A 25,936-nucleotide genomic window follows, 5' to 3' on the forward strand; every position below is an offset into this window, starting at 1 on the left:
GACTGGTGTGTGGTCTTGCATTGTCATGCAAAAGAAGAACATCTGCCATTGATTTTGTTGGGCGAACTCGCTGAAGACGTGCTTTAAGTTTTTTGAGGGTTGTGACGTATTGAACGGAATTTATTGTGCATCCCTGCTCCAAAAAATCAACCAGAATCACACCCTCTGTATCCCAGAAAACTGTTGCCATAACTTTCCCTGCCGATCGCACAGTTTTGAATTTTTTCTTCCTCGGCGAGCTTGTGTGACGCCACTCCATTGACTGCCTCTTTGATTCGGGTTCAAAAAAATGCACCCATGTTTCGTCCCCGGTCACAATTTTTTTCAGAAACTTATCTCCCTCCAAACGGAAGCGCTGCAAGTGTTGGGAGGCTATTGTTTTCCTTGCCTCTTTATTCTGATCGGTTAACATTCTTGGAACCCACCGTGCACAAACTTTTGAGTACCCCAATTGTTTAATAATCGTGATCACACTGCCTTTACTAAGAGAAATAATGCGACACACTTCATCTGCAGTCACCCGACGGTCACCACGAATGATGTCATCAACTTGCTGAATGTTGTGTGGAGTCACTGCACTCACCGGCCTGCCGCTCCGCTTTTCGTCAGTCAACGGTGTTTGCCCTTCAGCTTCCTTACAACGACGAACCCATCGTCTAACAGTGCTGACATCCACTGTCACAACACCATACACCTTCTTCAGTCTTTCATGAATGCGTATGGGCGTTTCACCTTCTGCATTCAAGAATTCAATCACACAACGCTGTCTCAAACGAACATCGATGTCAGCCATCTTACAAACTTCTGCTGTGCTGCCACCTGTTGACACAGAAAGTTACTACTGCAGTGGATTGCAGAAGAAGGTTTGAGGAATGGCGCCAAATTCAAATTTTTCACTTAACTTAATTTCTTTAAGTAGAAAAAAATGGGAGGCATTACTTTTTGACCGACCCTCGTAGATTCAATTATTGGCGACGCCATATTATGTTGGGAAAATTTTGTCATTGATCTAACATTTTTGGCTGGAAGGCACGTCGCTCAAAACAGGTTTGAGTAATTGCCTTCATTACAAAATACTTGAGGATGAGTTGTAGTGTGGCAAGAACATAGCGGTTTTGCGATTTAAAATATAACAGGGTATGTAGACAGGGAAAATTGAAGAACACGTCACTACACAAATTTAATTAATACAGCTATGTTACAAATCTAAGAAACTATCTTGTTGTTGGGTAAAGCATTTGTACAAATCACAAATGAATCTGACAGTGACATCTCCTGAAAATTTGAGCTGTTAGCTGACGAAAGTTAACAGCAATGTACTAGGTGACAGGGGTAGGAATTGCACACTTTCTCGACTAATTTGAAGTGTCGGTTCAAAAACTGGTTTTGATACTGAGGCACTTGAATAAGTCGGTGACATGAAGTGACTGGCCACTCAGCCGACCAATGTGAGTGCAGCATTACTTCCAATGATCGGAACCACTTGCTGGAGTGTCGGTTTCGTCGGACGTGGCAGCGGTGTGGGGCGCACCGCGACGGGTCCGCTGCCGAAGGCGACCACGGGCCGGTAGCCGTTCTCGTCGGCCTCGTAGGTGACGCTGTAGGTGGCGCCGCCCGCGTCCGGCGGCTGCCACGAGAAGCTGCCACGTAGGCGCGCGCCGTCGCCCTCAGAGCCGAACTGCTCCTGCCGGATGCCGTTGCCCGACTCGAACCTGCGCAAGCATTGCACCCACCAATCATCACTGCGGAGTATAGAGTGTCACACACAAACACCCACCCACCCACCCACACACACACGCACACACACACACACACGCACACACACACACACACACATATACACAGAAAGGTTGTCAGTGTATGAGGGTGCGTGGCTTCGAAACGACAGGAGCAACTTCAACCAACCACATTCGTAAATGTATGAGTTAGGACGACAATTACCGTAGGGGTAAGGTCCCGAATTAGTACTAAAATTCAATCTGTAGTAATACATATACTGGGTGTTGAAGAAACACCTTTTTTACACACACACACACATATACAGGGTGTTACAAAAAGGTACGGCCAAACTTTCAGGAAACAATCCTCACACACAAATAAAGAAAAGATGTTATTAGGACATGTGTCCGGAAACACTAAATTTCGATGTAAGACTTCATTTTAGTTTCGTCCACCTACGCTCAATGGAGCACGTTATCATGATTTCATACGGGATACTCTACCTGTGCTGCTAGAACATGTGCCTTTACAAGTACGACACAACATGTGGTTCATGCACGATGGAGCTCCTGCACATTTCAGTCGAAGTGTTCGTACGCTTCTCAACAACAGATTCGGTGACCGATGGATTGGTAGAGGCGGACCAATTCCATGGCCTCCACTCTCTCCTGACCTCAACCCTCTTGACTTTCATTTATGGGGGCATTTGAAAGCTCTTGTCTACGCAACCCCGGAACCAAATGACTCTTCGTGCTCGTATCGTGGACGGCTGTGATACAACACGCGATTCTCCAGGGCTGCATCAGCGCATCAGCGATTCCATGCGACGGAGGGTGGATGCATGTATCCTCGCTAACGGAGGACATTTTGAACATTTCCTGTAACAAAGTGTTTGAAGTCACGCTGGTACGTTCTGTTGCTGTGTGTTTCTATTCCATGATTAATGTGATTTGAAGAGAAGTAATAAAATGAGCTTTAACATGGAAAGTAAGCGTTTCCGGACACATGTCCACATATCATATTTTCTTTCTTTGTGTTGTAGGAATGTTTCCTGAAATTTTGGCCATACCTTTTTGTAACACCCTATATATATATCACATATGAAGCATAAGAAATCATGAATGTTCAACGTGGCCAAGCTGCACGTCAATGAAAAAGACATCACCTTTTCGCGCCCACCACAATACGTTCCGTAGCTGATCAGGTCAGGTGTGACACTCTTAACTGCCTCCACAATCAGGCCGTGAAGCTATGGCAGGGTACTGATTTGAATCTTGTACACATGGAATGTGTGGAAAGTCAGGCGACCTAGAAGCCCACCTACGCGACTGACTTCTACCGTTCCACCATCCAGGCTACCTGCAATTGAGGTAACGTCGAACAATGAGAGCGAAATGAAGGGTGGCCTATCTTCAGAATTCAGAAGTCAAAAAACTCCAGTCGCTGTTACAGGAAAAGCTCAAGCACGTCAACGTAACATGTCTCTGTTATCGTCTGCTTTGCAGAAACCAATGATCCATTAATATTAGTCTTGGCCATACCTAGCCATACGTTCAGTTTCAGAGTCTTTCTCTGCTATTCTTGCACCTCAGGGGTATTGTTGCCGGCACATATCTGGCGGCTGAGACTGCCAACAAAACCACATTAGTGAAATTTGGCTTTGTCTAAAGAAAGGATGTCATATAATGGGTTTTCGTTTTCCATGGCCTGCAAAATGTCATAACACTTTTCCTTATGGGTGCATTAATTTCGTCCTCCAGGTGATGCATATCCTGGAACGATATGCCGCCTTTGTAAGCGTAACCAAACAGTGCGTCAGACATAGGTCGTCCAATTTCGAGACTCGGCTTAGCCAGGAACAGAAGCGCATGGGCTTCTTTCATTGGTCTCAGCAATGCTCCGGACTGTGGCGCCAGATGCTGATGGTCGTCCAGGACGCTCCTGATTAAGTATACCTCCTCACCGTCTGAATTTGTCGACAGGAGGCCTCATGTTGGTTCTCGTCGATGGCTCTATTCCATCTCTTCAATTCTACAGCCCACTCACCTCTTCGTATGTCTTACGATCAGTTTTCTAGGAAAGAATGTTTATTCTTTCTTATACAGTCTTCAAGAACTATGAAAGAATAATTGAATACATTGTTTTCATGAAAAGTAAATCATTATTTTAATAATTTTTCGTCCCGAAGGAAAATAATCAATGTTTCAAGCAAATATTGTGTACTCACTAGGTGGACATTAACCAGCATTTTTGTCTTTCTTGTAACTTTCTTAGTTACGAAGACATGAACAGCGGCGCTTTCAACCTCTATTTCTTACGCTGCAGTCCACTTCCTCTCATCAAGACTTTTTCAGAAACGTGTCTATCACATTGTACCACTCACGTAAACACGACATTATTAGAAACATACACAAAACTGACTTCGACACTACTGTAATAATACATAGTGACGTAACTGTTTGTGTGTGAAATCTTATGGGACTTAACTGCTAAGGTCATCAGTCCATAACCTTACACACTACTTAACCTAAATTATCCTAAGGACAAACACACACACACCCATGCCCGAGGGAGGACTTGAACCAGCCACACTGTCCATGACTGCAGCGCCCTAGACCTCTCGGCTAATCCCCCGCGGCGTGACGTAACTCACCAGCTTTCTGGAGATGAGAGTAAAAAAATGAAAACACAAGGCAAATGCACACTGACCATTCAGTTCAAGGTATGTGTGAGTACAACGTAACACCAATGTTCATACTAAAGACTAATTATCAAGTGCTAGTCGTTATTTTACCCAGTTTAACAATTTACGGGAGCTACAAAATATATAAATGAAGGCCAGAATTACTTTTGCCCCATTTTTTTTCTCAGAACATATTTGTTGTTAAGAGTCAGAATTTGGTGACAATATACATCAACATGTCTTTTGCATGTCCTATTTTTCTACTAGTTTCCATCAATTTCTATGGCCGTACGCCAACGATGTGGAAGATCATGTACTCCTTGCTCGTAAAAGCTGTTGTCCTGTACGCACAGCCATGTTTTCACTGCATGACAGACACTCTCGCCATCTTCAAAGCGTGTTCCCCGTAGACAATCTTTAAGCTCCAACAATTAAGATGAAATGTCCTTTCTTTTAATCTTGTTTTCCGCTGTGAGTATTCGTGAATCCATCGTGAGCACCTCTTTGAATATCCGAGAGTCTCGGTCATTGCAGAGGAACTTCCAATGCTGAGCGACAACTGTAGAGCGAATTGTCGAGTTTCGATGCGCCGACAGGCACGAATAATGGCATACTATCACTGATAGTGATATGTTGTAGTCAATCTCACCCATTACACCTCGTCGATTTTCTGGGATATTCGGAGTTGACAGCAACTTCTCTGGCAGTAGTGACTTTCGTGTTGTTTCGTTCAACAGTTTAATTTTAAGATTAACATTAATTTTAAGTTTTGAAGCTGACCTGCACTGATTGAAACTGGTCATCGAAAATAAATATATTATCATATAGATTTTGCTACTCTGATAAGGTGAAATATTTAGCAATGGATAGGAGCGCATAGAAGAACTGTGGATCAAGTGTAACAGAATAGTTGATAATGTATTCGACAGATATGTACCTAGTAGAACAAATCGGGATGGGAGGGATCCTCCATAGTATAAAGTTACTGTAAATAATCTTCTAAACATAAGCTACTGTACAATAGGTATAAAATAAAGAATAGGGTTATGTACAGATATACCGAGAGAAACGAGTTTGACTGTCAAGATTTTAATGCGCGAAGCCTTCAACGACTGCCTTAGCAGAACACTATCGAAAGACCTCTAATAATATCCAAAGGTATTTTCTTCACATACAACTGTTAATGGTATGAAAGTTGGTGCGCGCACTCTCAATTACGTGGCAGGAACTAAAACTGAATGTGAAGCAGCAAAAGGAGATGCTGAAGTTCGTTTCTAAATGTTCCTTTTACAAAGGAGAATCTAACTGTATAGCGCCAATTTAACTGCAGCATCGCTTCAAAGATGAGTGATATGGATGTCAGCGATCTCTGGAAACAGGTCATATTTCTAAAATTGAACAGAGCTCCAGGGACCTACGGAATCGGTTTGCGTCCCTATACAGAACACGCGGCTGAGTTAGCCCGTCTTTTAAGTATAATGTGTCGTAGAATTCTAGAGCAAAAAGCATGACAGTTGTCGGTGTGCTATAATTAAATTGACGGTGTTCGTAGTGCTATAGCACAGCCCCTATACGTTGCAGGAAGGTGATACGTCGCAGGTGTGTTCATTAATCGGTGAGCTCGCAGACACTGCTAAAAAAAGAAAAAAAAAACCAACAGTTCCACTACCTAGCACCAGAAGAAAGTATGGCGCTGTAAGCACCCAGAATGTGGAATGTTGCCTGCTTTGGCGTCAGTATGCTGTTTGTCGCTTGGTGACACTTATTGATCTCTATTGTGAAGTTACTGTTGGTGTAGAGGGTTAAAAATGTTAATGTTTTCCGTACGAGATACAACTGCATTGAGGAGAAAAACAGTGCACTACTGGTAAAGTTGTTTTATCGGCATGGCACCTCTAGCAGCGCCGAACTGCGGAAATATCATTTTCAGAAACAGCTGAGAAGAGACCCCATGTCAATAAATGGACTAAAAAATATGATCAAGGAATTAGTTGAAACAGGTGAACTAATTAGTGCAGTAGGGGAAGGTAGGCCCCCTTCCCGTGTCAGTTGTTGAGAAATTTGCTGTAGTTGTAGTTGACCGCGCAGTATATGCCTCGGATTCTGCAGCCAGTGCTCGGGATGTGTCATGGGAATTGTCTCTCCCCTGTCAAACAACAGACTGAAAGTTCCTGGCACATTAAAACTGTGTACCGAACTGAGACTCGAACTTGGGACCTTTGCCGTTCGCGGGCAAGTTCAAAGATTTTGTGGCGCATTTTATATTGATATCCATACGAGATTCAGAATGTGAACCAAATGAAGCCCCAAGATAGGCCAGATGAGGCTCGTTTCACTGTGCACGGAACAGTCGCATATGAGGTTCTATGCCGCCACATGCCGTGCAGGAACATCCACTGCACTCAGCTTTGTGGGTTTCAGAAGCTCTTTCATTCTCGATACATTTCTCTTCTAGGACGTTAGATTCACAGTGAAATCTGCACGTCGTATGGACATCCTTGTGCAACATGTGATTTCAGATTTTCAGGAAAGTAACTGCATCCACACAGTATTTTCATGCAAAATTGGGCGACACCACATGCCGCTTGCCACATGAAAAATTTGCTTTCTACATCTACATCTACATGGTTACTCTGCAATTCACATTTAAGTGCCTGACAGAGGGCTCATCGAACCATTTTCATACTATTTCTCTACCATTCCACTCTCGAATGGCGCGTGGGAAATAGGAACACCTAAATGTTTCCGTTCGAGCTCTGATTTCTCTTATTTTATTATGATGATCATTTCTCCCTACGTAGGTGGGTGTCAACAAAATATTTTCGCATTCGGAAGAGATAGTTGGTGATTGAAATTTCCTAAATAGATCTCGCCGAAAAGAAAATCGTCTTTGTTTCAGTGACTGCCACCCCAACTCGCATATCATATCAGTGACACTCTCATCCCTACTGCGCGATAACACGAAACGAGCTGCCCTTCTTTGCACTTTTTCGATGTCCTCCGTCAATCCCACCTGGTAAGGATCCCACACTGCGCAGCAATATTCCAACAGAGGACTGACAAGTATAATGTAGGCTCTCTCTTTGGTAGGTTTGTCGCACCGTCTAAGTCTTTGTTTCGCCCTCCCCACAATATTATCTATGTGGTCTTTCCAATTTAAGTTGCTCGTAATTGTAATTCCTGTATATTTAGTCGAATTGACAGCCCTTAGATTTGTGCGATTTATCGTATACCCAAAATTTATCGTATTTATTTCAGTACCCATGTGGATGACCTCACACTTTTCTTTGTTTAGTGCCAATTGCCACTTTTTGCACCATACAAAAGTTCTCTATATATCATTTTGTAATTGGAATTGATCGTCTGATGATTTTGCTAGACGGTAAATTAAAGCATCATCTGCAAACAATCTAAGGGGGCTGTTCAGATTATAACATAGATCATTTATGTAAATCAGGAACAGCAGAGGGCCTATGACACTAGGTTGGGGAACGCCAGGTATCACTTCTGTTTTACTCGATGATTTACCGTCTATCACTACGAACTGTGGCCTGTCTGAGAGGAAATGACGAATCCAGTCACGCAACTGAGACGATACTCCATATGCACGCAATTTGATTAATAGCCGCTTGTGAGGAACGGTATCAAAAGCCTTACTTGGAGCAACCTTCAGTAACGACTGCATCATCTCTAGGCAATTTCAAGAAGCGTGACCCCTACTTAAATCCAAGAGGCTTCTGGTTGTGGGGATATTTGTCCATCAAGAATATACTTGGACATTTCCTGATACCATGATCTGTCACTCTAATGACGGTGGGTGTGCTGCGATCAGCTGTCGACTGTGCCGTATTATGGATGCAGCACGATGCTGAATCGGGAAACCATACAGAACACATGTTGTAACCATATAATACTAAACGAGCCTGAACCACGTTATCACGTGTTTGATCGTTCCACCCCTTTTGTTGCACTCACATCACATTCTGTCTGCTTACAGCGACAAATTCGCACCTAGTGGTAGAAAGTGGAACTATTATTTCTTCAGCATTCTCTGCGAACTTACTGATTACTGAACGTACCTAAGATGCTTCAGCGTCCTGCGGAGTGTACAACCTACACTGCAGCACTCGAAACAGCGTCAGTTTGATTCTTATTACTCAGTAGTTGGAAGAGAGCGTAGATCATATCCGTCTATAAGAAGGGCAGCAGAAGTGATCCACAAAAATACTGTCCAGTAAACATGACATCAGTTTATTGTAGAATATTAGAACACATTCTGAACTCAAACATAATGAATTATCAAGAGCAGAATAAGCTTCTCCATGCTAATCAGCATGGATTCCGAAGATATCGTTCATATGAAACCCCCACTTTACTCACATGACATACTGAAAGCCATAGATCAAGGCAGTCAGAAAGATGTAGTACGTTTTGACTTTCAAAAAGCATTTCACTCCGTGGCACACATATACTTATTGACAATACGTTCTTATGGAGTGTTAAGCGAAACTTTTGAGTGAATTGACAACTTATTGGTATGGAGACTGCAGCAAGTTATCTTGGCTGAATATCTATAGACACGTGTTGAAGTACTTTCAAGCTTTCTGGGGCCCTTATCATTCATACTGCATTTTAATTATGTAACACAAACCTCAGCGTGTTTTTATAATGACTTACTGTCTGAGAAAACTGAACAAATATTCAGTGGATGTTGATAAGATTGCCGAGTTTTTTAAAATTTGGCCACTTGTTTTAAATGATCAGAAATGGAAAAACTGTGCACTTTACAAGGCGAGGCAACGTATCCTATGACTGTAATAACAGTGAGTGACCGTTGGAGTCGGTCAGCTCATAGAAATACATGGGACTAACAATTTTCAGGGATGTGAACTAGAAGGTTTATTCGTAGAAAATGCAGGTACCTAACTTCTGTTTATTGGTAGAATGCAATGTCTACAAAGGAGACTGCTTACGAAACAATTGTAAACCTATTCTAGAAATTGTGTAGGACCCATGTCAAGTAGATATAACAGGGGGTATTGAACATATACAAAGGACAGCACGAACGGTCACAATTTGTTTGATGGATGGGTGAGTGTTAGTCTTGAAGATAGTTTATTTCTATCTCTAGGATGCCTGCTTACAAGACATCAATTCAATTGAAGAGAACCTGGGGATATGATACAGCTCGCATAAATATTCCGATTACAAGACTGGACTAATTACAGCACGCACGGTTTTTTTTAATGAATCATTCTCCCTGTCCTCCATATGTTTACGCAGTGGAACTGTAAGAGCAGTAATAACTGGTACAATTGGATGCACCGTCTGCTATGTAGACAGATGAACTTACGCTTCTCAGAACAGGTACGACAATGAACAATGGTGTTCCTGTAGTATGACTTCGTAAACTTCATCAAAACGCTATAGTTTGCTGACAACGAAAACTACCGAGAGATGTTACGGAAGAGGATGATTACAGTTGCAAGCAGTTTAATTGACATTGACATCAACGCTGTTTGAATAACAGCAGGGGTGTTATTTTAAGAAACACACTTAATGTTTTTCATAATATAAAGCAAAAAAAAAAATACATTAAGAATTATGGCCAAGAAGGTAACCGAAGAAGCAAGAAAGGAGAGCGAATAGATGGACTGTGAGAGGAGATGTAAATCCTCCCCTCCCACCCCCACCCAGCACACACACACACACACACACACACACACACACGTGTGCGCACGCGTACGCATAAACACACACAAGCAGATGTGATGCAGGGGTGAGAGTCTCGTATTTGTGAGGCTAGCGGTTCAAATCCACGTATGGCCATGCAGATTTAGGTTTATGCATCATTTCCCTAAATCACTTCAGGCAGATGACGGGATGATCCTTTTGAAAGGGCCCGGGCGATTTCCTTCCCTATACTTCGCCAACCGTAACTTCTGCTCCGTCTCTAATTAAAATGACATCCCAGATACCGGGTGATCAAAAAGTCAGTATAAATTTGAAAACTGAATAAATCATGGAATAATGTAGATAGAGAGCTACAAATTGGCACACATGCTTGGAATGACATGGGGTTTTATTAGAACCAATAAATACAAAAGGTCAAAAAATGTCCGACAGATGGCGCTTCATCTAAGACAAAGCAAAGATGATGTTCTTTACAGGAAATGCTCAATATGTCCACCATCGTTTCTGAACAATAGCTGTAGTCGAGGAATAATGTTGTGAACAGCACTGTAAAGCATGTCTGGAGTTATGGTGAGGCATTGGCGTCGGATGTTGTCTTTCAGCATCCCAAGAGATGTCGCTCGATCACTATACACTTGTGACTTCAGGTAACCCCAAAGCCAATAATCGCACGGACTGAGGTCTGGGGACCTGGGAGGCCAAGCATGACGAAAGTGGTGGCTGAGCACACGATCATCACCAAACGATGCGCGCAGGAAATCTTTCACGCTTGTAGCAATATGGGGTGGTTCTAATAACACCCCATGTCATTCCAAGCATGTGTGTCAATTTTTACCTCACTATCTACATTATTCCGTGGTTTATTAAGTTTTCAAAGTTATACTGACTTTTTGATCACCCGGTGTGTAGGCTTTCATGCAGGTAAAGCAAATTACTGGCTTTTAGGAGGGTCCTGAAGGTGGTTTCTATTGAGTATTCGCTACTTTTTTACTAGTTTTTTCTATTTTACCAACTATGGTTAACCTTACACAGAAGCACAATTCGATGACACTTAATGACGTATCTAATAGCGTGTTGAGATCTTTGCGGCTAGTGTTCACTCAACCAGAGCGCGAATGTAGGTAGAGGTGCCGCACCGCTTCGGCCAACCACCGGGCAATGTCAGTCGCAGAGCGACTGTGAAGCAACACACGAGTCACTAGACATGGGACTGACGAGTAAGCGTATTGTTCCGTACTCTTACGTGAAGCTCATGAAATAAAGCACTGTTGACAAGTTTTTGTTGAAAATTGACATGGAGAGGTAATGGCTGTGAAAATACACGTTAAATTGCAACCAGCCACTGTTACTGATGATAGTGATTAAACCAATAGGTCCGTTACTGCGTTCTAGCCGACAGGTTCCACGTTTAAAACTACATTTAGCTTGTACTGAACATGCCATGTTGGTTGATTTTCGTTATGGCGGAAGTTCACTGCGGTGGTGGTTCTGCATAGAAAAAAAAAAAAAACGTTCTAACGAACAGAACTACTTTGCTATAACTGGGCATAAGTACGAATTAAAACTACATAGAAAATTTTCTGTGATAAAATGCGTTAGTTTTGCTTTACTTACATGGTTAATATTGTTGTATTTCGTAACATTTCGACTATTTTTCGAAATGTCCTTGCTTCTAAGGAATGGTGATCAACATTCAACACTTTCTTAAACTCTGAAGATGCATACTGTTTAAAGCTTCACACACATACCCACACGGATGTTTCTATACAATGATGGTAATTTACAAAAGCAAAATGTTGCTAAAATATTTGTTGTCAGGTAAGTTGCAATATTTGCATAAATGTTAGAACAGGAAGTTCGGCATGCATAAATCTCTGAGGAAAAAGGCAGTGGGATTATTTATGAATACCAGTCTAGGGCAGAGAGTCAGTTGGTGTGAACAGTTCAGTTACAGGATATTCTGAGGTAGAAAACCAATGTCAACAACAATAACATATTCTGTAATAGTAATTAGGGTATACATTTCGGCTTCAAAAACAGACTATGAAGAGTTAGAGTGCATGAACGCACTGAATGGAAAAATCGGGTAATAAGGGGAATAGGTACGCTGAAGGAGGGGCAGGAACTGAAGACGGTTTTTCTGGGGGATATGGGATCGATAGTAGGAATAAGAGAGGAGGAAAGAGATCTAGAAGAATTTTGCAGTAGGGAAAGGCAAAAGAAAAATGATATACGAAAGAATATCTTATCGGTAAGAGCAATATGATTGAAGAACACCTCCTTGAGTTCTGTATAAATTTTAGCTAATCCGTAAGATTGCCACAGGATGAGCTACCAATATGTTCCAAAACACCGCGCATAAAAACGGGATTTTTCCGGGGCTCATACTTTTGACCTTGTTGCTGATAGAAAGGCAGGTTGAAGTGTTTTAGTTATCCGTTGAGCTAGGGTCCATTTATACATAGAAGGATCGCCTTACTGTAACTATACTGCAGTACAGGGTCAAAGTTTGAATATTACACGCTTCCTCCAGCTTAGGCAAATAGAGCAAATTGGTTGGTTCTTTTTTATTAGATGTGGTATACGGTGCTGTGCTTTCTGGAGATTCTGGAGGCACCATTTAGTTCACGGAAGGTTTCTGAGAGAACTAGAAAAAAGCGCTTTTCATCATATTTTCACCATCAACATATTGCTCAAATTTTATCGGTATATTCTATAGGCATTCTGCTAAAAAAGCCATTTTCGAATTTTAAAAAATCTTTCTCCGTTACCAAAAAACACCCCAAAAACATGACAAAATCGAGCCACGGATTCCCAGAAGGCCATTCACAGCAGTGTGCTATAATTTTTACGATCTATTCCTAAGATCCAGGTCTCGAACAACCTTGAAATTTTTATTGATATCTTTATCCATTCATAGGGACGGTGCTCAAAATTATCTTAATCGTACTAGAAAAATTGCTGTAAAGTGTTCCCGTTATCATCAGGATTCTGAGAGTCTCTTGTTGTAGTTCTGAAGCACATGAAAAATTTTTGTCGACATAAAATCTCGTCTCGAGGTGTGAAATTAGTTTTTCGATATTTCAGGTTCACGTAAGTCCTGTGTAGCTATCAAAATTTTTCTGGCCCATGTTCTTTTCGTAAGAGTGACATGTCCGACTGTGACAGGTAAGAGAAGCGAACCATCGGAAAAATGCCCCTACTGAAGCACAAAAAGAGGAATACGCCCCTGTTTAAAAGATTATGATTGAGGATTGAGGTCCTAATTGCCTCATTCTCACTTTCTCAGCAGCTTCAAAAGTTTTCCGAAAAATTTCGGCACCCGAACGTATTCGCGCTTTTCTATGCTGAGAGAAGGTGTCAGTGGTTGCAGTAATAGACGGAAAAGAAATACATACTGGAAGATAGTAGACAGTGGTTATGGTATAGAAAGAGACAAAGTGACAATGGCAATGGAAGAGAAACAGAGTGACTTAGTGGCCGTGGAACACAGCTGACAGAACCCTGGTAGGAAAAGTGTGAAGGAAACAGTGCCAATGGGAAAGGAATAAAAAGGAGTAGGAAGGGGAACTGGGTGAGAGCCAGTGATAATGAGACGTAAGAGTCAATGACAACGAGGAAAAGAAATTTGGTGACAGTGCGAAGTCACAGCAATGATGGGAAGGAATGAATGAGGCAGTAGCAGTAAGAGAGAGCAAAGGGGAGACTGTGACAGAAAGAGGAGGCAGTAGTAGTAGGACAGAAGGAAGGGGACTGTGGCTGTGAGACAGGGGACAGATAGAGTGAGACAGACACACAGAGGTAATTGCAATGAGTTTGGCTGTATGTGTGAGAACGGACAAGTTGGTGGGGGTAGGTATGAGTGACTTACGACAATGGACTAGTGAAAGGAGCTTGTAGGAATGAGACGTGAGTTGCATGTTAAAAACAGCACTAATATGTTCGCATGTCAAAATTTTTTGGGAAAAATTTTAAAGCTGCTGAGGAAGGTAGAATGAGCCAGCTCATATCCCACTTTAGGTTAGCGTTTTTTAAGTAGGGGAATATTCGCATTTTTGTGCTACGATGGGAATATTTCTTAACTGTTTAATAATAAATACTTTTCTCAAATATTACAAGAAGACAGATGTGAAAATTACCGAACTATCAGTTTAATAAGTCACGGCTGCAAAATAATAACGCGATTTCTTTACAGACGAATGGGAAAACTGGTAGAAGCGGACCTCGGGGAAGGTCAGTTTGGATTCCGTAGAAATATTGAAACATGTGAGGCAATACTAACCTAATACTTATCTTAGAAAATAGAATAAGGAAAGGCAATGCTACGTTTCTGGCATTTGTAGACTTAGAGAAAGATTTTGACAATGTTGACTGGAATACTCTCTTTCAAATTATGAAGGTGGCAGGGGTAAAATACAGGGAGTAAAGGCGATTTACAATTAGTACAGCAACCAGATGGCAGTTATAAGAGTCGAGGGACATGAAAGGGAAGCAGTGGTTGGGAAGGGAGTGAGACAGGGTTGTAGCCTATCCCAGATGTTATTCAATCTGTATATTGAGCAAGCAGCAAAGGAAACAAAAGAAAAATTCGGAGTAGGTATTAAAATCTATGGAGAAGAAATAAAAACTTTGAGGTTCGCCTATGACATTGCAATTCTGTCAGAGACAGCGAAGGACTTGGAAGAGTAGTTGAACGGAATGGACAGTGTCTTGAAAGGAGGATATAAGATAAACATCAATAAAAGCAAAATTAGGAGAATGGAATGTATTCTAATGAAATGCTGAGGGGATTAGATTAGGAAATGAGACACTTAAAGTAGTTAAGGAGGTTTGCTATCTGGGGAGCAAAATAACTGATGACGGCGGAAGTAGAGAGGATATAAAATCTTGACTGGCAATGGCAAGGAAAGCGTTTCTGAGGAAGAGAAATATGTTAACATCGAGTAAAGATTTATGTGTCACGGAGTCGTTTCTGGAAGTATTCGTATGGAGTGTAGCCATGTATGGAAGTGAAACATGGACGATAAATAGTTTGGACAAGAAGGGAATAAAAGCTTTCGAAATGTGGTGTTACAGAAGAATGCTGAAGATTAGATGGGCAGATCACATAACTAATGAGAAGGTATTGAATAGAATTGGGGAGAAGAAGGGTTTGTGGCACAACTTGACTATAAGAAGGGATCGGTTGGTAGGACATGTTCAGAGGCATCAAGGGACCATCAATTCAATATTGGAGGGCAGTGTGGATGGTAAAAATCGTAGAGGGAGACCAAGAGATGAATACACTAAGCAGATTCAGAAGGATGTTCGTTGCAGTAGGTACTGGGAGATGAAGAAGCTTGCACAGGATAGGGTAGCATGGAGAGCTGCATCAAACCAGTCTCAGGACTGAAGACCACAACAATAACAACAAGACTGGGTTTACTTAGGAAACACGTGTGGAGCTGCATCATGACGAGACACAGATTCCGAAGTCACATACCCAGCAGCAGATATACACAATTTGTAATGCTAAAGAGTGGACGGAAATTTAAGAGAATCTTCGGGAAGAATCAATAAGTACAAATTCGGATAATGAACTACTGAGGAACGACGATGTGCTTCTGTAGTTCTCTGAGGCTGTAAATACTGCGATAATGGATGCCATCGTATTCAGTTAAGCTGAAGGGAAATGGTCACCTCTAAAATAGGACAGGTAGGTGCAAGGAAGGAAATACAAAGAATTCTCGGGTAATAATAAATACTTCAGGTGATCGTCGAAAGAAGGTAGTAAGAGAATGTGGAGGTTGCTGGTTCCGTGCAACCAACGCAATTTGGTACTAGTTAAGGCGGTGGTTTCCTGTTCTGTACATGCGAAGATCAGATCTGTATCCCACCACTTACATTTAGGTTTCAATGGTTTCCTTCGAAAAAAATGGGACCAGTACTGCTTGCTGCCTTTGTCTTAACAGAGTCTGTGCTCCGACGTCAATAATCGTGTAATCTTGTATTCGACTTGGAGTTGAACTATAATTACTTTCTTCCGACCTGGGGAGATTTTTCGTTTCAACTGAATCACTGGGAATGGGAGGACATATGTTGGTGTAGACACTGCACCAACGTCCTGTATTTTATTTTGACATTTGTGTACAATGTCCTTTAGAAGTTAAACGAAACTGTTCATCTATTTCTATATCAGAAACACCTCATGCCCTTCTCGAATACTAATCATATGCTGGCAATCGATTTTAATACTATCGCCGTACCTAAGATAAGCATATTAATATGACTTTACAGTCCTCCTCATTACACGACTAAAACTTCGGCTTAACAAACACGAAATATGAAGCAGGTAACTGTAAAGGAAAAGTAGCGATAAAATTAAATAGGTCTCAGTAATTCGGAAGAGCAATGAGATATTTATCTCTCGGTGCTGAAAAACCTCTCTAAAAATGCTTTGCAGAAGAATGTTAATGAGTGTATTTGTATCCGGTAGCAGCTATTGTACATTGCAATCCAATCTGTGGAATCCTTCTTGATGACCAATGTTCTGTAGGTTAGAATCATTGAGCCTTTAAAAGCGAATATGTGAGTTATGCTCATTTACGTATCCTTTAGGTGGGGATAATCAGCCACCAAACAGTTGTTAAAGTTCGTGGCGAACCTTCAGCTGTCCTTTATCTTGCACAATGCGATCCGCTACTAGTTTCGGTCAAAGAACATTATCAAGCATAAGCCTAAAACTGATAAATCAAATGAATAAGAGTACACTATTTACAGGCAAATAGAAGGCTAAATAATGTATTACCTACTGGCATGAACAGCTGGAAAGTTATACCATAATACGAGAAATTTGCTCTTTTAAGCCCACAATATAAGTACAAAATTATTTACAATAATAGCTGTGTACATTAGATTCCATAAAGAAACAAAATTCACAACGACTACCAGTCGCACACTGACTGATGTAATTAGGAAACACATTGAAGGATGTAGTCAAAAACCACAATATGTCAATGATAAAAACTACAGAACATGCCAGCAATAGCAGTATCAACTGAACTGGACATACACTGTAGTATTTGGTTACATGTGAACATTATACAATAATGAGCTAAATAATGAAACTACAAACGTACAATTATAATATATACACAAATGTCCCTAGCAACTTTCCTAATCGGAAATACATCACAACTGCCAAATCGAGATCGGTTGAAAATCAAAGAAAGCCGTTTATTGACATCAGATAAAGCGACATTGGCGAATTTTGCATGTTACAAAACGTAGTTAAATTACATCTACAGTGTGAAAAATAGCCTCACAGAGTATATTACACCAAATTATACTATGACAGTAACTGCATTCATTACGAGCATATAGATAAAAATTTTATGACACTTTAATTCCATATACTCAAAGGAAAATGTGTGTGTGTGTTTGTGTGTGTTTGTGTGTGTGTGTGTGTGTGAAGAGAAGGGAGGGACCTGCGTAAGCAGCAGATTATTACATGTTTTCATTTAGTTATTTTTCCCTTTCTTTTTTTTTCTTATTTTTTATTTATTTTTGACTATTAATTTGTTTTTTTATTTTGCAGTTTATATTCTTTCTTTATTATTTACAAAATATAGACATCCTCTAGGAATTGCCGCCCAAAATAAAATCTTACAGAAGAACTGGATACGAAGTAGAAAAACTAAAAATTGGATAGAACCTGTACTGTTCAGTGAGATGATGGCCAGATGTTTATCACTTATAAAATCCAAAAAATATGTAACTTTACACATCTTGTGAAGAAGATACCATAATCAGTATCTGTTATGTTTACAAAATACATCCTGAACTATTATTAAAAGGAATTCAGGAAAATGTTGCATTTAACATTTAAATATTTGTTACCAGGAAATAATCTATATTCAAAAAAGAAGTTAAACAACCTATCTTAAAAAACGCGTCGTACACTCCAAAACATTGACAACTCATTTTTGCTCAAAGAGTGTACAAAAAGGCTAAGATGAGGACCAAACATATGCTTACAGCTTCTGATCAATAATGGGGCTTGATAACAGAATCCCTGATCACCAAACATCCCTACAATCTCAGTAGAAACTTCCAGTCTGTGATTACAAAATCTTCAGACAGAATAAAATGGTTCAAATGGCTCTGAGCACTATGAGACTTAACACATACGGTCAGTAGTCCCCTAGAACTTAGAACTACTTAAACCTAACTAACCTAAGGACATCACACAACACCCAGTCATCATGAGGCAGAGAAAATCCCTGACCCCGCCGGGAATGGAACCCGGGAACCCGGGCGCATTCAGACAGAATAGACTTCTCTTAAGTAACATTAACAAACCCTATGAGAATTGGTTTGGTGCATTAGAGATCATGTTACAACATTACCACAGAACATGAACTTTATGTTTGCAGTGTTAGTGAAACAGTGTTAGTGAAACAGTGTTAGTGAAACAGTGTTAGTGAAACGTATCAAATCGTGTCTTAGCTGGTTTGATACACTAGCTATCATCTTACAAAATTACTAAAGGAATATCCACAAAGCCGTGTCTAACATTTACATTTGCATTGACACTATCAAGGGAAGGGTGAAGCAAACTCATACACATCCTGGGAGTAATTCATATTAAAATAAAATGCGAGACTCACGGAAAATACAAAGCAATCTAAAAAAAATGTTTATACCTAAATAACTGATAAGTAATTAAAGTATAAAATCCTCTTTAATGTATGATGGCTCACATCATGATTAGGGTATACTGTATTTCCAAAACATTATATCTGCACTTAGCCCACTAAAGAGGGTAAAGTAAAGCCTAATACTCAGAAATCGCCACATACTTATCTTAACATATAGCTTACCATGTACCCAGTGTATTAACACTGGGACCATGTTACAATTTACGAAGTTTTCATGGAAGTCTTTGTTTTTGAGATCTTCTTGTTCATTAAGAATCATATTGGGTTGCAATATTGAGCCACAAAAAATGTCTATTACTTCAAGAGCGTTCATAATATATCCCTTTTCTACCTTATCTAATAAACTCATATCATCAGAGATACGTGTCGTATTGTGTTGCAAGTTATTCAGATGCACACTGAGAGATAACTGGCTTGATTGCTTTACATGTTCCATTATTTGGCGGCTGATTATCCCCACCTACAAATATACATAAATCTGTTGCCTAACCAGGCAAAAAAGGTGGTTCTCGGCTTTCAATACAGCAATCAAAACTAACGAGGTGTAGCAATGCAATAACTTTCATCATAAGATGTATAGCTCGATACTGGCATTTATAACGACAATAAGGTAAGAAGTGATGTCAAAAGTGAAGGAACACAGTGAGTGGAAAGGCTTAAAGAAGAACTTATATGGAAATACATATTAAATTCTCTTAACGAACAGTCATACGTAAGACACAGTGAGTTGTGTGATAGGTCATACTTTTTTCAGTGACGTTTTTGGTGCAATTGATATGTTTGTCATGGCTGAAAGTGAAACAATAGTTCCAGACACTCTAAGAAAATGTATGATCTTTATAAATTGCAGCATCCAATAGTGGAAGCTCCCTCTCCCCTACTTCAGATTTTTTTGATAAAATGGTAAATCTAATCAATATTGCATTTAAAGATGATGAAATCTCACTCCTATGCAAAGGACCAAAAGTCTACACCAACAGCCAGATGACGATAAATGCATGAAGCAAATTCTGGCTAACTGGAAAATGGAAAATTCTACACCAATACGCAGATGACGAGAAATACATGGAGTAAATTTTGGCTAAATTTAAAATGGCTATTGACCTTCTTGTTGATTCTACTAAGGGAAAAAATGAGTAAACTGTGAAAGTGGTTAGAGTATTAGAGGAATACAAAGGTAACAACAGTGACTGACAAGTTAATATGTTGACCACAAATGTATATAGACAGTTAAAAAGAAACTTTAAGATAATAATGCAATAAACCAAAGGGCAGATAAAGGTAACTCTCTGGTTATTATAATGCATCAACAAAACTGTTAACAAAAATATGGAGTTTTTTGATAATAATAACATTATAGAGTTGAGGAAAGATATGACACCTAAGTTACAAAATCAAGTGAAGCAATATGTAAAACAGAGTAATTTCTTGTTTATAGATCATGGCAACAAATTTCTCACAGTTTTGAATCCAACTACCCCTAAGCTCAGGACACAGCCGAAGACAGACAGATAATGAGGATGTTCCTATAAGGCTCATAGTGAATTATATTAATAGCCCTGTGCAAAAGTTAACCAACATCCTTAGCGCCAATTATGTATTTTCAAGCAAATATTTCGTGAAAACCTCTGAGGAGCTGACTGGTATGCTCAGGAGTTTACAGATCTCCTGTAATGTTAAAATGTTTTCACTAGATGTGACTAACTTATATACTAATGTACCTTTAGATGAAACATAAGTGTTGATTAGGAAAAATCTACAGAAACATAAGAAGTTACAGTTACCAGAAATAGTGGAACTGATGGAAGGTTTACAGATAATACTGTCACAAAATTTCTTCACTTCTGAGTGCAAATATTTCATTCAATCTAATGGTCTAGCTATATGTGAAGAAAGTTTCAACTGCTATAACAATGCACATATAGCTTTCAAACTGAAAAAGAAAAAAAAACATAAAATTTGCTTTCTTCAACTTGGAGGTTTCACTAGTCAACCACACAGTTCAGTTTATTAGTTTCAGAAAAGCTTCCACAACTGATGTAATCATACATAATTCACCTTATTATCCCGAGGCCTACAAACTAGTATTCTTTCCTTCAATGATATGCTCGTCTCTGTAAACGAGATAGACTTACAGACTTACAGGCTCAGGTAGTGGTTATGATCATCCTATAGTTGATAGAGTGCTGAAAAAAGATCAAAGAAAATTAATAAACGCAAGTACAACGAAAGATATTACCCTTACCAAAATTGCTCAAGACAAAAGCATATTTTTCGGGAGAACTAATGTACACGTAGTGTTTCAAGTGGGGAGAGGAATTAGTTCCCTTATATGAATAGTCAGGAGTATTCTCCTTCGCTTTCGCTCAGGATAGCAACGCCATCAGCGTATCGCATCATTGATATCCTTTCACCTTGAATTTTAACTCCACTCCTGATCCTTTTTTTATTTACATCATTGCTTCTGCGATGCACACATTGAACAGTAGGGGTGAAAGACAACATCCCTCTCTTACATCCTTTTTAATCCGAGCACTTAGTTCCTGATCGTCCACTCTTATTATTCCCTTTTGGCTCTTGTATATATTGTATATTACCCGTCTCGCCTGTAGCTTATCCCTATTTTTCTCAGAATTTCGAACATCTAGCACCATTTTACACTGTCGCTTTCTTCAGGCCGACAAATCCTATAAACGCGTATGGATTTTTCTTTAGTCTTGATTCCGTTATCAACCTCAACTTCAGAATTGCCTCTCTGGTGTCTTTACCTTTTATAAAGCCAAACTGATCGTCATTTAACGCATCCTCAGTTTTCTTTTCCATTCTTCTGTATATTACTCTTGTGAGCAACTTGTATGCGTGAGCTGTTAAGTTGATTGTGCCTTAATTCTCGCACTTCTCAACTCTTGCAGTCTTCGTAGTTGTGTATATGATATTTTTCATAAAGTCATATGGTATGTCGCCAGACTCATACATTCTATACACTCCTGTTTCTTCTTCTATTACATCGGACAAATCTTCAAAGTTCTTTGAAGCCATTCTGACTATTTTTCGACCATGAGTGTCTCAAGAAATATGTAAAGATTTTTTTAAAGTTACCGTTACGTCACTGGTCTGTATTTAACAGTGGAATTCCCATTGCACTCTTAATGTTGCCACCCTTGCTTTCTCTTTTACCGAAGCTTGTTTTCACTTTTCTGTAAGCTGAATCAGTCCTTCCGACTATTATTTCTTTTTCGATCTCTTCGCATTTTTCCTCCAGCCATTTCGTCTTAGCTTCCCTGCACTTCCTACTTATTTCATTCCTCATCGACTTGTATTTCGCGACTTCTGAATTTCCCTGAACATTATTCTACTTTCTCCTTTCACCGCTCACCTGAAATGGTTATTCCGTTGCCGATAGTTTCTTCGCAGTTACCTTCTTTGTACCTATGTGTTTCTTTCCAACTTGTGTTATTGTCTTTTTTTTAGAGACGTCAATTACACTTCAGCTGTGCTACCTACTGACCTATTCTTTATTGCTGCATATATATAGCTTTAGAGAACTTCAAGCATATCTAGTCATCCTTCAGTACTTCCGTATCCCACTAGTTTTCGTATTGATTCTTCCTTACTAATGTCTTAAATGTCAGCCGACTCTTCATCACAATAAAATTTTTATCATAAGGACAAATATATTTTCCCCGTTTGTTTTTCGGCTGTCTGTCTGTCCGACTGTTATAGCCACCTTTTCTTACGAATTACAATAGCAAATGCCAAAGCACAGAAAAAGTTTAAACTTAAACTTGAAATTAAAACTTTCTCGAAAGTCTTGGAATGCTCAGGACCTGTATCTTTTCAGTATCAATGTCGATAACAGGCAAAAACCGTTGAAATTCTTGATTCCCGGAGTTCATGAACTATCTGCATATATAACTATATTAATACAGAACCCTCAAGCGGGAGTCGTACCCGAATTTGGCCTTTTTTAAATGAATAGTCGTAGTAAAACGATTATGTATGTATATCAGAGTTAAGTGTGAGAACGTGTGGTTGTGGCATACCTCCAGTGCCACGGTTCAACTCCATTGAAGTCATTCTCCAACACGACAATAGGAGCGTCCCTTGGATTAAACTGCGGTGCTGCTAGAACAGCTTTCACGATGACAGCAACCAGGAAAATCTAGAAAATATGGACAAAACAAATGTTAACAGCTCTCCACCCCCGTCTCATTCATTCTCTCACCCTCCCACCCTGGATCCCTCCCTCCCTCTCTCCCTCCCTTCTCTCCCTGTCTCTTTCTCTCTCTCACGTACACAAACACACAGAACGTAGATATAACATATACAGACACACTCAATTACACTCATTGGCATACGTACACTCTCATTAACTCCCAGTTTCTCGAGACAAAGATACAGATTTGATAAATGGGTGACGTAGTGAAGGAATGTTCCGGTTTTCTTTTATCGTTCAACTTTGACGGTCTAGTCAGTTACTAAGAGACATTGTCATTTCTTTAAAATTTCTTTAATATGATTACTTTTATGGTTTAGGCCGATAAGAAATGTAATCCTACACCGGAATGGGCGTCCGTAAATTTCAACGAGTCATTTATACTTGGAACGAGACATTCCTACAACTACATTTATACTCCGCAAGCCACCCAACGGTGTGTGGCGGAGGGCCCTTTACGTGCCACTGTCCCTTTCCTGTTTCAGTCGCGTATGGTTCGCGGGAAGAACGAGTGCCGGAAAGCCTCCGTGCACTCTCGAATCTGTCTAATTTTACATTCGTCACCTCCTCGGGAGGTATAAGTAGGGGGAATCAATATATTCGATACCTCATCCAGAAACGCACCCTCTCGAAACCTGGACAGCAAGCTACACCGCGATGCAGAGCGCCTCTTACAGAGTCTGGCACTTGAGTTTGCTAAACATCTCCGTAACGCTGTCACGCTTGCCAAATAACCCTATGACGAAACGCGTCGCTCTTCTTTGGATCTTCTCTATCTTCTCTGTCAACTCGACCTGGTACGGATCCCACACTGATGAGCAATACTCAAGTATAGGTGGAACGAGTGTTTTGTAAGCCACCTCCTTTGTTGATGGACTACATTTTCTAAGTGAATCTCCCTCTGGCACCCGCCTTACGAACAATTAATTTTATAAGATCATTCCACTTCAAATCTTTCCGTACGCATACTCCCAGATATTTCACAGAAGTAACTGCTACCACTGTTTGCTTCACTACCATATAATCATACAATAAAGGATCCTTCTTTCTATGTATTCACAATAGATTACATTTGTCTATGTTAAGGGTCAGTTCCCACTCCCTGCACCAAGTGACTATCCGCTGCAGATCTTGCATTTCACTGCAATTTTTCTTCTCTGTATACTACAGCATCATCCGTGAAAAGCCGCATGGAACCTCCTACGTGAGTATATAAGGCAATAATGAGGATTACTATGGCAAATCGGCAAGTAATATTATGTTGGTGCAAAAGTTCGTAGCGTTGTCCTTAGGTTTAATAAAAAACACATAACAGTGACTTTAGTAATCAATAATACATTCTCCTTACTTACAACAGTCTGACAACTCTGGGGTAGCTTTTCGATTCTGAAACTGTAGAAACCAAGTGGCCTTGTGGCCAAGAACTCTTCCAGCCATGTTCGGAGCGTGTTTGGTAGAGAGCGTGTTTGATAGTGAGCAGAAAGATGAAAATCTGAGTGTGCTAGACCAGGTGAATAAGGTGGGCTTGGAATGACTTCCCAAGCGAACTCCTATACAGTGTTTTTTGACAGTCTAACAGAATGCAGGCAAGCGCTATCATGGAGTAGCATCACTTCACGCAGTCTGCCTGATCGTTATTCTTGGAATGCATCTGCAAGACGTCACAGTTGTTGGCTGTAAATGTCAACAGTGATGGTTATATATCGCGAAAGAAATTCTTTATATACCACACCGTCGCTGGTTCAGTATCGCTGTATTTGTGGATGCGCATGAGTTGTTGTTTTATTGAGTCTCAACCATTCCTTTCTTCTCCTGATGATAGCATGAAGGCGCCAGTTCTCGTCATCAGTAACGGTGCAGGTAGGATTCGTCGGTGTTGTTCACGAGCCAACTGATGACGAGCAAGCAGAGGTGCACATATGGCCTCCCGCTGACTTTTGTGATTTCGGCTTAGACCCTGCAGTATCCTTACAGCCAATTTTAGAACCTTTACTATTTCATGAAAATGTCCCACGATTCTGGAACTATCGCAGTTCAGCACATTTGACCAGTTCTAGAATATACTGGAGTGTATCATCGTGGATTAATGCGTTCAAACGATCTTCATCAAACCCGAAGCTCTTCTTGGACATGGAAACCCCTAATGTCAAAACGATCCTCCGTAAAACGAGAAAAGTATTCTTGCCGAGCTCTGGTCAGTGGCATTATCCCCATACACGGGGTCGTTGCTCCCTCCACTGCTGTCACCTCTCTATTGATCTCAAATAGGAGAATATGTCGGAAATGTTCTACTTGGCACTTTATTTTATAGCGGCCACAGCTCCATTCACTATCTCCAAACGACAAAATTAATGTAAGTAAAAAAATGACAATCGCTGAACAAACCCATAGTGACCGAAATACCGACATGCAAAACAAAAACGCCACGAACTTATGCATCACCCCAATATACAAATTTATTTATTTCTTAACTGGGAGATAAATTACTCCTCATTGCAAGTAATATGGCAATGAAACGTCCACATATTAATGAATCGTTGATGAAAATGCAGCTCACTAATCTAAAATCTTCAATTCTTTTCCATCTGACACTTTATCACTACCTATTAGCTAATTCCGTCTTCTTGAGCATTAGAAGTTGTACCATGCTGAAAATGATGTCCAGATTACAGCATTTCATGATACACAGCAATGTGAAAATATAAACGTATGGAAGCTTCCTTAATGAAATTTCAGCAGTGTCATGGTTGACACGGGCACAACTAACACAGACGTGAAGTTCTAGGTGGAAAATGAAAGAATGTCAGAATAGAAACTGTATGAGTCTCATGTCGGGGCTCATTGTCTCCCTGCGTAAGTGCGTTTATGTGAGCTGTGAAAATTATTCTGTCCTCCGATTATCTTACATGCAAGCGCAGCATTTCT

At 40.3% G+C, this 25,936-nt stretch overlaps 1 protein-coding gene across 1 annotated transcript in view; it reads right to left on the reverse strand.

Moving 5' to 3' along the window:
• Nucleotides 1-1,172: 1,172 nt before the first annotated feature.
• The window catches only part of LOC126203102 (flexible cuticle protein 12-like), a 46,735-nt gene continuing 21,971 nt past the window's right edge, over nt 1,173-25,936 (reverse strand). Inside the window, exons 2-3 of the mRNA XM_049937345.1 lie at nt 22,839-22,957; nt 1,173-1,712 (exon numbers count right to left, since the gene is read on the reverse strand). Coding sequence (XP_049793302.1) covers nt 1,436-1,712; nt 22,839-22,957 — 396 coding nt within the window. The 3' untranslated portion in view covers nt 1,173-1,435. The remainder of the gene's footprint in view (nt 1,713-22,838; nt 22,958-25,936) is intronic.

Source organism: Schistocerca nitens, chromosome 9 (assembly GCF_023898315.1).
Source record: "Schistocerca nitens isolate TAMUIC-IGC-003100 chromosome 9, iqSchNite1.1, whole genome shotgun sequence".
Lineage (NCBI taxonomy): Eukaryota > Metazoa > Arthropoda > Insecta > Orthoptera > Acrididae > Schistocerca > Schistocerca nitens.